Here is a 12,487-nt window from a genome sequence, read left to right as displayed (position 1 = left end):
TGGTAAATGAACATTGAATTGTAATTAGGGCTGTCGATTAATCGCAGTTAACTCATGTGATTAACTCAAAAAAATGAATCGCAATTAATCATAGTTTTAACCGCACTGTTAAACCATAGAATACCAATTGAAATTTATTAAATATTTTTGGATGTTTTTCTACATTTTCAAATATATTGATTCAATTACAACACAGAATACAAAGTGTACTTTATATTACTTTTGATTACAAATATTTGCACTGTAAAAATAAGAAATAGTTTTTTTTCAATTCACCTTATACTAGCACTCTAGTGCAATCTCTTTATTGTGAAAGTGCAACTTACAAATGTAGATTGTTTTGTTATGGAGTGCTGTTATGTAACAAAAATAATGTAAAACTTTAGAGCCTATAAGTCCACTCAGTCCCACTTCTTGTTCAGCCAATCGCTAAGACAAACAAGTTTGTTTACATTTATGGGAGATAATGCTGCCGGCTTCTTATTTACATCACCTGAAAGTGAGAGCAGGCGTTCGCATGGCACTTTTGTAGCCAGCATTGCAAGATATTTACATGCCAGATATGTTAAACACTCATATGCCTCTTCATGCTTTGACCACCATTCCAGAGGACATGCTGCCATGCTGATGGTGCTTGTTAAAAAAAATAATGCATTAATTAAATTCCTGCTCTGTTTTACCTGCATTCTGCCATATATTTCATGTTACAGCGGTCTTGGATGATGACCCAGCACATGTTTGTTTTAAGAACACTTTCACTGCAGATTTGACAAAACACAAAGAAGGTACCAATGTGAGATTTCTAAAGATAGCTACAACACTTGACCCAAGGTTTATGAATTTGAAGTGCCTTCCAAATCTGAGAGGGACGAGGTGTGGAACATGCTTTCAGAAGTCTTAAAAGAGCAATACTCCAATGCAGAAATAACAGAACCCGAACCACCAAAAAAGAAAATCAACCTTCTGCTGGTGGCATCTCCTCAGATAATGAAAATGAAAAATGCATCTGTCTGCACTGCTTTGGAGCGTTATTGAGCAGAATCCCTCATCAGCATGGACGCAAGTCCTCTGGAATGGTAGTTGAAGCCTGAAGTGACATATGAATCTTTAGCACATCTGGTATGTAAATATCTTGCGACGCCGGCTACAACAATGCCATGCAAATGCCTGTTCTCACTTTCAGGTGACATTGTAAACAAGAAACGGGCCGCATTATCTCCTGCAAATGTAAAAAAACTTGATCGTCTGAGTGACTGGCTGAAAAAGAAGTAGGACTGAGTGGACGTGTAGGCTCTAAAGTTTTACATTGTTCTATTTTGGAATGCAGGTTTTTTTGTACATAATTCTACATTTGTAAGTTCAACTTTTACGAGCAAAACTTTTTTTTAACAGTGCAAATATTTGTAATCAAATAAATTGAGCACTGTACACTGTATTCTGTGTTGTAATTGAAATCAATATTTTTGAAAATGTAGAAAACATTCAAAAATATTTAAATAAATGGTATTCTATTATTATTAAACAGCACAATTAATCACAATTAATTTTTTTAATTATGCGATTAATTGCCGGGGGGGTTAATTGCTTGAGAGCTCTATTTGTAGTATATTAGCCACTGATTACATTAACAGCAGATACTTAGTCAACTCTGTTTTCACTTCATAATCCCAGATTCTGGGACTGATTCTCCTTTTACACTGGAGTATCTCAGTTGAGGTCAGTGCTGTAAAAGTTGTGAGAGAAAAATCAGACCCCATTTTACAATTTCCTGGGAACTGGAACTATGGAGGGCAATTGGCAAAGTGGGGAGATAGGAGCTGTGTGCTCAGGACAGGATACACTGCAAAGGATGAGGGAAAATCAGAAGTCAGAGGAGGAAGATAGGAGTAGGAGGGATGCAAAGTGCAGGAGCAAGGCAGCAGTGTGAACAGAGCATTGTAATGAGCAGGAAGAAAGGTAAAAAGCATCAACGGGAGTGGCTGCCCTACAGATCGCCAAGGAAATTTAAGAAGAGATTAAAGCAGAGCAGTGAGTAGAAAGGACATATATTTAACTGGATTTTGAAATGCCTTCCTAACAGATTCCCCCTGACAACTCAGGCTAGGTAAAGCATGAGCATGTGATGTGTTCTACAGATGGACTGGAGTTGGAATTCACACCAGACCTGGCAAAGTTGCTTGATTTTGAATTTCTGCTATAACCAGCAGCTGAATCATTTTGAGGGAGGAGACACTGGGACAATAGTAGATTTTCACTGCTGCTGCTCTCATTTTTCCTCTACAAAATGCTCTGTGCTTGAACCAGAGTTACTGCTCTCCCTTCACCTGGCTTTGGTCATTATCATTTAATCTACCCTTAGCTACAGCTGGCAAAGGAATAGCTCTGGTTAGTGTTAGAATGACATAGATAGTACTGAATCACTCACTGCCTCCCCACATAACTTCTTCAGCAAGATTTCATTTTGGTCAATGCTCTCTCATCGTTTTTTAAGTTTGTTCACAAAAGCAAGGAGGACTAGAGGCACTTGGTCCTGCTAATTATTACTGCAGTTTTTCACTTGCTGATTTCCTTACTGATGCTACGATATTTTATCAGATTATTTTTACCGGACAGCTCTCTTGTGACAGCGAACAACACGTCAGCAACAGTGGACTTATCAAGAGAACTGTGAAAATAATGTACCTCTTCTTTTTTTCTGAACACATTTACTTGAATAAAAAATGAATTTGCTTAATCTGTGTTTGCAGCTCTTTTGTCTTTGCTCTCCATGAAAAAGTTTCCTGGCAAGAATGAGAAACTTAGAGAAACTTTCACAGAATGTTAAAGAATAAATATGGAAGATAAATATTGAATTCAGAAACACAATCATATCAAGATTCCTTCCCCACTCTAAACTCTAGGGTACAGATGTGGGGACCTGCATGAAAACCTCCTAAGCTTACTTTTACCATCTTAGGTTAAAACTTCCCCAAGGTACAAACTATTTTACCTTTTGCCCTTGGACTTTCACTGCCACAACCAAACATCTAACCGGTATTATTATTATTAGGAAAGAGTCCGTCTGGAAACATCTTCCCCCCTCCCCAAATCCTCCCAAACGTTACCCACCCCCTTTCTGGGGAAGGTTTGATAAAAATCCTCACCAATTTGCATAGGTGATCACAGACCCAAACCCTTGGATCTTAAGAACAAGGAAAAAGCTGGGATTCTAAGCTTTCAGAATGAACTATATCATTGTTTCTAGAGCTTACATTTCTCAAGGCAGCACACACTTGAATCAGGGGTCAGCATCACGGACACTTGACAAAATTACTGGACTTAGTGACAGACATTGGCAGGGGGCGGGAGGGGGCTCCAGGCTGAAGCAGGGGGTTGGAGTATGGAAGGGGATACAGGCTCTGGGCTAGGAGTGCGAGTTCTGGGATGGGTCCAGAAATGAGGGGTTCAGGATGTGGGAGGGGGTTCTGAGCTGGAGCAGGGGGTTGGGGTGTGGGAGGGTTCAGGCTCTGGAGTGGGGCTAGGGTTGGGGTGTAGGAGAATGTTCCGGGATGGGACCAAGGGATTCGGAGGGCAGGAGGAGGACCAGGGCTCGGGTGGGGGGGTGTGTGTGCAGGCTCCATGCAGCAGTTACCTCAAGCAGCTCCTAGAAGCACGCGCACGTCCCCCCCTCCGGCTCCTACACGGAGGCACAGCCAGGTGACTCTGCATGCTGCCCCATCCTCAGGTACCACCCCCGCAGCTCCCGATGGCCAATGGGCTGGGAGCTGCGGAGTCATCACTTGGGGAGTGGGGATGGAGGCAGCGTGCCTGCAGAGCTGCCAAGCGCCTGGCCGTGCCTCCCCCAGCAACAGCAGTGATGGGGAGCTGCTTGCGGGGAGCCGCCCGAGGGAAGCGCCTCTATGGAACTCAACATTTTTACCACGGACACTTGCGTGTGTGTGAACGGACACATTGCTGATCCCTGACTTGAATCAGGTCAGAAGTGAAGGGCGGTGGCCAGAGGGGGAGGAAAAAAAGGCAAGTTGTGATCAGAACATTATATGAAGGTGTGGTATCTTGAGGACCACAAAGGGAATTCAGGAATATTCTACATTATGGGAAACCCGGCAGTGATGTAGCGCATGCCTCTATTGTTCTGGTGATTTATTGAATATCAGGCCTTAAATTGCTACTTTGGAACTTGTCCGGCACTTAACAGAACCCCCAGACCTCCAATCAGTGCAATTTTCAAATCATGAAAACACAGACATAAATAACTGCAATATTTGTATTAATGTGAGTTGAGGGGGAGTTTGTGAAGTTTTTGGAATTATTGCAACAAGCTATGAATGATGTATGAAGTGAAAATTCCTATCCAAGTTTCAGAGAAGAAAGACAGTGTTGTTTGCTGTGTGCATAGACAGAGATACACAACATTAAGTTCAGAGACACACAGCCAGGCAAGTTCACCACACCCAGCCGTCTTGCAAAGATTATCAAACAGACACTCCAGGAAACTCAGATATGTTAAAGTTTTCTTACTGCCTTCAATGTCCCATCCTTAGGCTAAACTCTCCATGTAGTCAGCTAGCAGGAGCCTGTACAGAGAGATTTCTGTCCCATACAAGATACCCTCTCTTTAAAAACAAAAAAAACCCCTCCATTCTTGATATTTAGGGGGAAATATAAAATAGTCCTCAGTTTTCCCCTTTTGTACTTAACATAGTGTCTGTGTTTTCAAGGGTTTTTCCTTTTGTGATATTGACTTCTGAAAGCCAGATACAAACTTAGACCCTGATCCTTCCAGGAGTATTGTACCTGGGCTTGATCCTGCCCAGGGCAGAGTACTCTGGCTCTGATCCAGCATAACACTTAAGCACATGCTAAACTTTCAACTCTCAAGTAGTCCCACTGACTACCACGGGACTGCGAACAGCTGAAAGTTAAGCACGTGCTATGCTGGATTGGGTTCAGAGCACTCCATCTGAGCAGGAGTAAACCCTATTATAGTACCCTATATGTAAGGAACAGGGACTGAAACAGCAGCATGTATGCCAGAAAAAAAAAATGTAGATAACAACCAGCAATACTGATTTACACCAAGGATCTGGTCTACCTTTTTCTTTCTAAAGGGAGCACCTGAATATTCTTTTTCCCCCCATTAAATAAAATAATGTTTACATCTTTACCTGGAATGTTTTTATTAACACACTTTGTCTGATGCTACTTATAGGTTGGTCTCCCAGCCTTTACAATTACATATACTAGTGATTAGAGCTTATGGGTGTTTCACTGTCTTTTGTTTTATATAATTCTGTCTGTTTTATTCAGATGTTGGCATTTATCACACTGTGATTATTCTGGAATTAGATTTATTTATAGCGATAAATATACGTAAAAACAATAGGTTCAAAAATACTTGTTTAGTGGGTCAATTTGTAAATATTAATTCAAATATTTACAAATATTCATTCATTTAGTCACACTTATTTTTAGACAATTTGTCATTTTTCCTGTCTGTTCTAATTACTTGCAATCTAGTGGAATAATCTGTCTCCCTGTTTATTATATGTTGATCACAGAAGTTAAAGATGAAAAAGACCAATTAAAATAATTAAATTCACCCTCCACAAGGTAAGAACATATAGCCTGACCCAGTTAACATTTAAGCACCTGAATAACTCTATTCCCATGAGTCAAACCATAGAAATCAATGGGACTAGTTACACGAGTAGTTATTCACATGCATAGATATTTGTAGGATCAGTCCCATAATCCTCATATAGAAGATTATATTGGATACTATACTACACTTGTTATTTGCCAGAAGGCCAATATATAGTTTGCCACATATACCTGGCTTACCATATCTAGCTTTCTTATAATAATTATATTAAATATATAATAATGGTATCAACCCAACTCTCATGAATAACCCTTCAATAAGAAACCAAAGTGAGTGATGAACAATGGAAGGGAAAAAAGTAAAATAAATACATAAAAAATAAGGTAGTACAGGTCAGTTATTTGTAAACATTAGTGATTTTTTAAATTATAAAAATATTTGAGTGTGGGTAAGTAAACCCATGGACATTTTTGCATAAGTACATTTTATTCCGACTTCCCACCGACAGCAAAGGTTTGTTGTTGGTTCCCCCCTCTCTCTCCAGGGCTGGTCATAGTTTAAGAAAAATAAATCAAATCTCTCTCCAGGACAGAAAATACTTCAAAGAGCCCTTCTGGTTTTTCTTCCTTCTCTCTTCCTACTCCTTAGACTCCAAGCATCTGCTCATATAGGTCTAGAATCTTATTCAGAAAAAACTCCCACTAACTTTTCAGTGAAAGATTGTAGTACTGGGCTCCAATACATATCAAAAGATACTTAAATAATGAGATCCTACTGCAATTACTTCATTCCTGAATTTTAACTTACAAGATGTATTTGCTTAAATTGTATTTAAAGTTGTTACAGTTAAAATTTCCTAGCAATGCAGTAATTCAACAGCCTTTTTTAAAACAACACAAAAACAAACAATATTTTTTAATAGGACTAATGGGTAAGAAGTGATTAAAAATGAGTTCATGAATTCACATGCCACTGGAATTCATATTTCTATAGAGTAGTTCACTATCATGGTAATTAATATCCATAATACATATATTCTCGTATGTATGGAATATCTGCTGTTCAGGTAAATACCTGATATTTAAGACAGTTATATACACAATATATAATGCACAGTTTTGTTTCATCAAAATATTTTTATATGTAACATAGGTCATCCAAATATCAAAAAAGCACCGTGGACATGATCTTAATCTAACTAAAAGTAAATGGCAAATTTCAAATGCTATTTAATATTCAGCATTAAAATGATGAAGAGCTTCTATTTGAAGGGTATCAGTTCTTAGCAATTTATTGCTCACCTTATTACGAATGAAAGACACATATTGACATTTCATGGAACAGGTGAGAATCCTCATAGGAAGGGGTATAGTCAATTTTTAAAGTTGGATACAGAAAGTCGGTTTGACACATCAGTGATGGTCACAGATCAACATTAATAACAAAAGGCACACATCTATAACACAGGTAACAAGTTGTATGCCCGATTCAGATCTCAGGTACTCTATTTGAGCAGAATTTACTTCATGATTTAGTCCTCTATCTGTAAATTTGTAAAGGAAATAAAGAACAACAACACAGAACTTTGCCTCACTGGCTTTATTGTTTGTTATAACCCTTCTCCCTGTCCTCTTACTGTCTCGTCTATGTTTGGGTCCTGAAACTTAAAACACTTACATATATGAGTAACTTTAATTGCATGAGTAGTTCCATTGGGTTTCATGAGGCTACTCACGTGAGTAAAGTTATTCATGTGCATAACTGTTTGCAGAATCAAGGGCATAGATTACAAACTCTGCAGTGCAGATTCCTTTCTTATTCTCTATCCTTAAGGAAACTAGCACACAGTGAGTGATAGATCAATATTAACAATAATAGACTCTCCTAATATCAAAGAGTTTTGGGCACACAGCAAACTTCCAAGACTACAGAACTTATATTTTGAGTTATTTAAAAAATATTCTCACAGTTTTATAGCCACGCTGCTGCAATACTAACATACACCTTAATACATATGAAACTTGAAAGATATTTTTAATATAAGTTATACTATATAAAGGTAAGAAGATGCTTTGTAATTCCAACTCTAGTTAACCAGAAGATAATGTTTATCTTCACCAATATAACACAAGTGAGATTCAGGAAATAAAGATTTGTAATTAGGAAGATCTAATTTTCTTTAAAATGGACATCTCCAGTATACGTTATCAGATATTCACAGTCAATATTTTAGAACCTGGCTTACCATATATAACTTTTTGGTTGGTTTGTCACTCAGAAGCAATGACAGGCACCATTAATAAATAAGGATATACCTCACCCAATCTTTATTTGTCCACTTCAGTGTCACAACTCTAAAATGGGCAGTTAAATACTAAGAAAAGAAACATCGGAAATGACCCAGACAGGGTTATTCAGCTGTGTGTCTAGGGAGCCTCCCATGATTTGTCTCAAGTGGCCAATGTATATATAAGAAAAGAAGGTACTTTTTTTTTTTTGGTGCCGAAAAGTCTTATAAATGCTAAATATGCACCTTTAATTGTCTCAGGCCCCTGTGAGGCAAGAAGCGTCCTCAGATCCCATAGACATAAATGAGCTGAGTGGGCTGAGCCCATCGCAGGAGGTGCTCAGGCCCTTGCAGTATCAGCCACATACTTCATTCGCTCATGTCTGTTCAGAAATACACACAAACAGTTTTTGTTTTTTTATTTAGAACAATAAAATTTAGCTCATTTAGTGTCTGATCCAATATCCATTAAAGTGAATGGGAGTCTATTGACTTTAGTAGGAGTTGGATCAGACCTAAACAGATCTTATTGTCTGTGGATCTCAAATTCCTTTGCAGAGGAGGGTAAGTACCATAATTACTGTTTTACAGATATGGAAACTGAAGCACTGTAAAGTGATTTTCCCCAGTCACACAACAGGTCAGTGGAAGCACTATGAATAGAACCCTAATCTCCTGACTCCTACTCCAGTGCCCTGTCCACTGGACCACAATGACTCACCTAACATAAAACACGTACTACAGAAACATATCTTAGTGCATAATGCGCTAGCTTTATTACAAAACAAAAAGCAAAAACAATTTTGCATTGACTCCTGTCTATGCTGGACAATTTACGAATCTATAAACTGTAAACATATTGGCCCACATTCACCAGTACACTGTTCCAGCAATGCAAAGCAACCGTAAAGCCAGCTTTAGCCAGGTTTATGATTGCTTTGTACCACTGGAACAGAGCGAAGCAGCTGCAGTGCACCCATAATTCTAAGCCAAGGTGTTTGGTAACTGTACTCTCAGCAAGTGCTTGCTCCCTTTCCACAAAAGTTGAAGTACAGGTGCATATTCACCCCAACTAGATATCACTAGAATGACATCAGCACCAAATCAATTATCAATGGACAGTTCAGACTTTTGCAAGTAACTTCCTTGATTTGTTTTAGCAATGTACAACTAACTTATCGCATGATCTCACAACAGAATACTCAGTGTGGCTCTAATTCATTTCAGCTGCCTTATGTTTGTAATAAAAAAAGATAGTAAATCACGAACCAAGCTATGGCTCAGTACTCAGAGGCTAGAAAATTATACACATTGTCCTGCAATACCCACACCGAGATCCCAAACTTTTAAAACCCCACAGACCATCTGAGCTCTGGTGTTGTAAAGCTTGTTAGCTGTTGTGTTCTCACTAGATGTGGAAATGATTTACTGATGACCCAATGGTTCCCCACCCAGAATTCTCCTCCTCTCTTACTTACACTGGGGTTGGTTGACAGGGAAACTGGTTCCAGGCACATTTGTACTGAGCCTGAATAAACCGCTCAGTTCCATCCAGCACAGAGCAGCTCACATTCTTGTTCACTATGTAGGCACACCAGTTCCTGGGAGGGGGTGACAAAAAGCAGGACAAACGCACAGTTAAAGGGGCAAACAATAAAGATGATTAAGCCAGTGGCATGTCAAGTGGGGAACAAAAGCACCCGTCAGGAGACAGTCCTGTGACTGTAGCTCATAAAACCTTCTTCATGTCGTCTAGCACGAGCCTATGATCAGCTCTTCGGGCGAATGACTTTGCGGCGCCCTGAGCAAAGTGTCAAGCATCCACCCCCACCACTCCTGCAGCCATTTCAAGGGCTGGGGCTTTGCATTCCTCTCGCCCTAGCTCGCCCAGCTGCATCTCGAACCCCCAGGCTACCGGGGATTCCCGCGGAGCCTCCCGCCCCCACAGCCCTGCCACGGGAGTTGCTGCGGAGCCCCGATCCGGGCACAGGAGAGCAGCCCCGGGACCGTCCCGCCCGCCCCGCGCACGCAGGCGGGAGAGGCACTTACTTGCTCCTGGCGCCCGGCCGGTTGTACCTCAAGTGCGGGGTGGCCTCGCTGAGCCCGGCGTCCAGAGACAGGAGGAGCGCCAGTGCCCAGCCCAGGGGCGCGAGGGGTCCCGGGCGCAGCCCCATGGCGGCCGACAGGGCAGGCGAGGCTGGAGCGCCCCGCGCCTGGCTGGGGACTGGCGCCTGAGGGCTGAGCGGGGCTGGAGACGCCCTAGAGCGGACCGCGCCGTGCAGAGACGTCCCCCCCGCCCCGCACAGACACACGCTCCGCTGAATCCCCCGTTCTCTCCTCTCGCCCCTCCACTTTCTCCCTCCGCTCTCCTCCTGCGATCCCTCACTGACGCAAGAAGCCCCCCCCCACCCCGCTTCCGCCCTCCACTAGATTCACACCCGACGGGTGACTCCCCTCTACCCACGCTTTGTCTGACCAAACCCGTGCAAGGCAGGCAACCCCCACTCCTTTCCCACCCTGCAGTCTTGATTACTTCATATTACTCAGCTGGGGAGGTTTTTTTGTCTTCCAGAGAGAGAGAGTTTAACCAAGTATCTCTGCACACACAACCACACGGGGCAGACCCTTACAGACAAACAGGCCCCACCCCGCCCTCTATTGGCCTGCACCTTTGGCAGGAAACTTTTGTCTTCTAATCCCCCAGAGGAGTGCACACGTGCAACTGTAAGATACTTAGGTGCACAGGCAACGCATTTGGCATGCACCCACCACTCCCTCCCACGATTCACTCAGGACTGCCTTCCCCTCTCTCCCCCCAGTTATACAAGTCAGCAAACAGTAACAGTGACAGCTTTTGCAATCAATGCTTTATACATTAATACTGGTAACTAATGCAGAAACTGCTCAGTCCAAAATGAACATTGTACTCTGTGTGTAGGGTGTCATATCTCATGTAATGGGAGTGCTGCCATACTACCCATACACCATGACCCTCTAGGGTTGCCAACTTTCTAATCCCACAAAAGGAACACCCCTGCCCCGCCCCTTCTCTGAGGCCCCACCCCTGCTCACTCCATCCTCCTACCTCCATCACTCACTCTCCCCCATCCTCACTCACTTTCACGGAGCTGGGGCAAGGGGTCGTGGTCCAGTAGGGGGGTGAAGGCTCTGGGGTGGGGGAGAGGGCTCCATGCTGGGGCATGGGTGCAGGGGGGTATGAGCTCCGGGTGAGGCCAGAAATGAGAGATTCAGGAGGGGGCTCCTGGCTAGGGCTGAGGGGTTCAGAGTGCTGGAGGGGGTGGGCTCTGGGGTAAGGCTAGGAATGAGAGGCTTGGGGTGCGTGAGGGGGCTCAGGACTCGGAAAGCGGGGTGGGGATCCCAGGCTCTTACCATGGCTCTCAGGAAGTGGCCGCCAGGTCCCTACAGCCCCTAGGTGCATGGTCAGCCACTGAGGCTCTGCATGCTGCCCTCAGGGCCGCAGGCACCACTCCCACTGGTCGCGGTTTCTGGCCAATAGGAACTGTGGAGCTGGCGCTCTGGGCAGGGACAGTGCACAGAGCCTCTCTGGCCACCCACATGCCTAGGGGCTGCAAGGACCTAGCAGCTGCTTCGAGGAGCCGCACAGAGCTAGGGCAGGCAGGGAGCCTGCCTTAGCCCCGCTGCGCTGCCGACCAGACTGTTCTCTTTAAGGTATTACTTTGGAAAATGACAGGCTCATATTCCTATAACTCTTAGAAGAACCTTGTCTTTTTGTTCTGGGTTTGCACAGTGTCTCTCACACTGACAACTTGGTTTACGATTGGGGTCCCTAGGTGCTACTACAATACAAACAAATAAATCATTACCATGATAACATTTATCTTCACCTTAGTGCTTCTCACATGGTCTAACATAACTCTTAACCTTTCCTGAATTCCACCTGCCAATCTACCAAAACCCACTGTCCAACTGCTTGGCTAAGGCCACCAAATCTGAAAGAAAATTAGCTTGTATGACTATGAGGCTAAATCATTCTTTCAGCAAATTTCTTTTCAGTAGTTGCTTCATTTGAAACTGCTGAAGTTTTCTACTGATGCTTGCCACTAGAAATTTCTCTAAATTACAGGTGCATTGGAAGAGATCATCTAAAATAAGAACTATTCAAGATTACTGCCCTCTCTTTAATCCATTTAGGAATGATGGATGTCTTTACTGTTTCACCTAACATAATAACATCCTTCCAACAGTGCTCCATAGCTGTTGTGGGAAAGACAACAACTGACCGATTGTAATAAATGATTTTACAGGCAAAGTTCAAATAATATACTGCACCATGGTTTACACTTGCAGTACCATTACATTTTAGACTTCGTTATTTATGCCAATAGAACTTCTTTGGAATTTCTCTTGAGTAGGCAAAATAGAATCCAGCGTGGTCCCAAAAATGTCATAAACACAACAGTAAAGACTCTCTTTTTTTCCCTCCACTAAAGGAACTCCAACCGGCCCCCTTTCAAAAGGCTACAATATGTAAGAGTGGGCTGTCCCGAAAGAGAAAATCGTCAAATAATGGATGACTGAGGTCATTCCTATCTTTTGAATGACTTTGCACTGCA

The 12,487-nt window shown here is 42.5% G+C and overlaps 1 protein-coding gene across 1 annotated transcript in view; it reads right to left on the bottom strand.

Moving 5' to 3' along the window:
• The window catches only part of EMILIN2 (elastin microfibril interfacer 2), a 54,109-nt gene extending 44,043 nt beyond the window's left edge, over window positions 1-10,066 (bottom strand). The window contains exons 1-2 of the mRNA XM_077810410.1: window positions 9,942-10,066; window positions 9,371-9,493 (exon numbers count right to left, since the gene is read on the bottom strand). Of these exons, the coding sequence (XP_077666536.1) occupies window positions 9,371-9,493; window positions 9,942-10,066 (248 nt within the window). The remainder of the gene's footprint in view (window positions 1-9,370; window positions 9,494-9,941) is intronic.
• Window positions 10,067-12,487: the final 2,421 nt, after the last annotated feature.

The sequence above is a fragment of the Eretmochelys imbricata genome, chromosome 2 (genome assembly GCF_965152235.1).
Source record: "Eretmochelys imbricata isolate rEreImb1 chromosome 2, rEreImb1.hap1, whole genome shotgun sequence".
NCBI lineage: Eukaryota > Metazoa > Chordata > Testudines > Cheloniidae > Eretmochelys > Eretmochelys imbricata.
The sequence above is the reverse complement of the archived record's forward strand: the minus strand, read 5'-3'. Positions and strand labels throughout refer to the sequence as shown.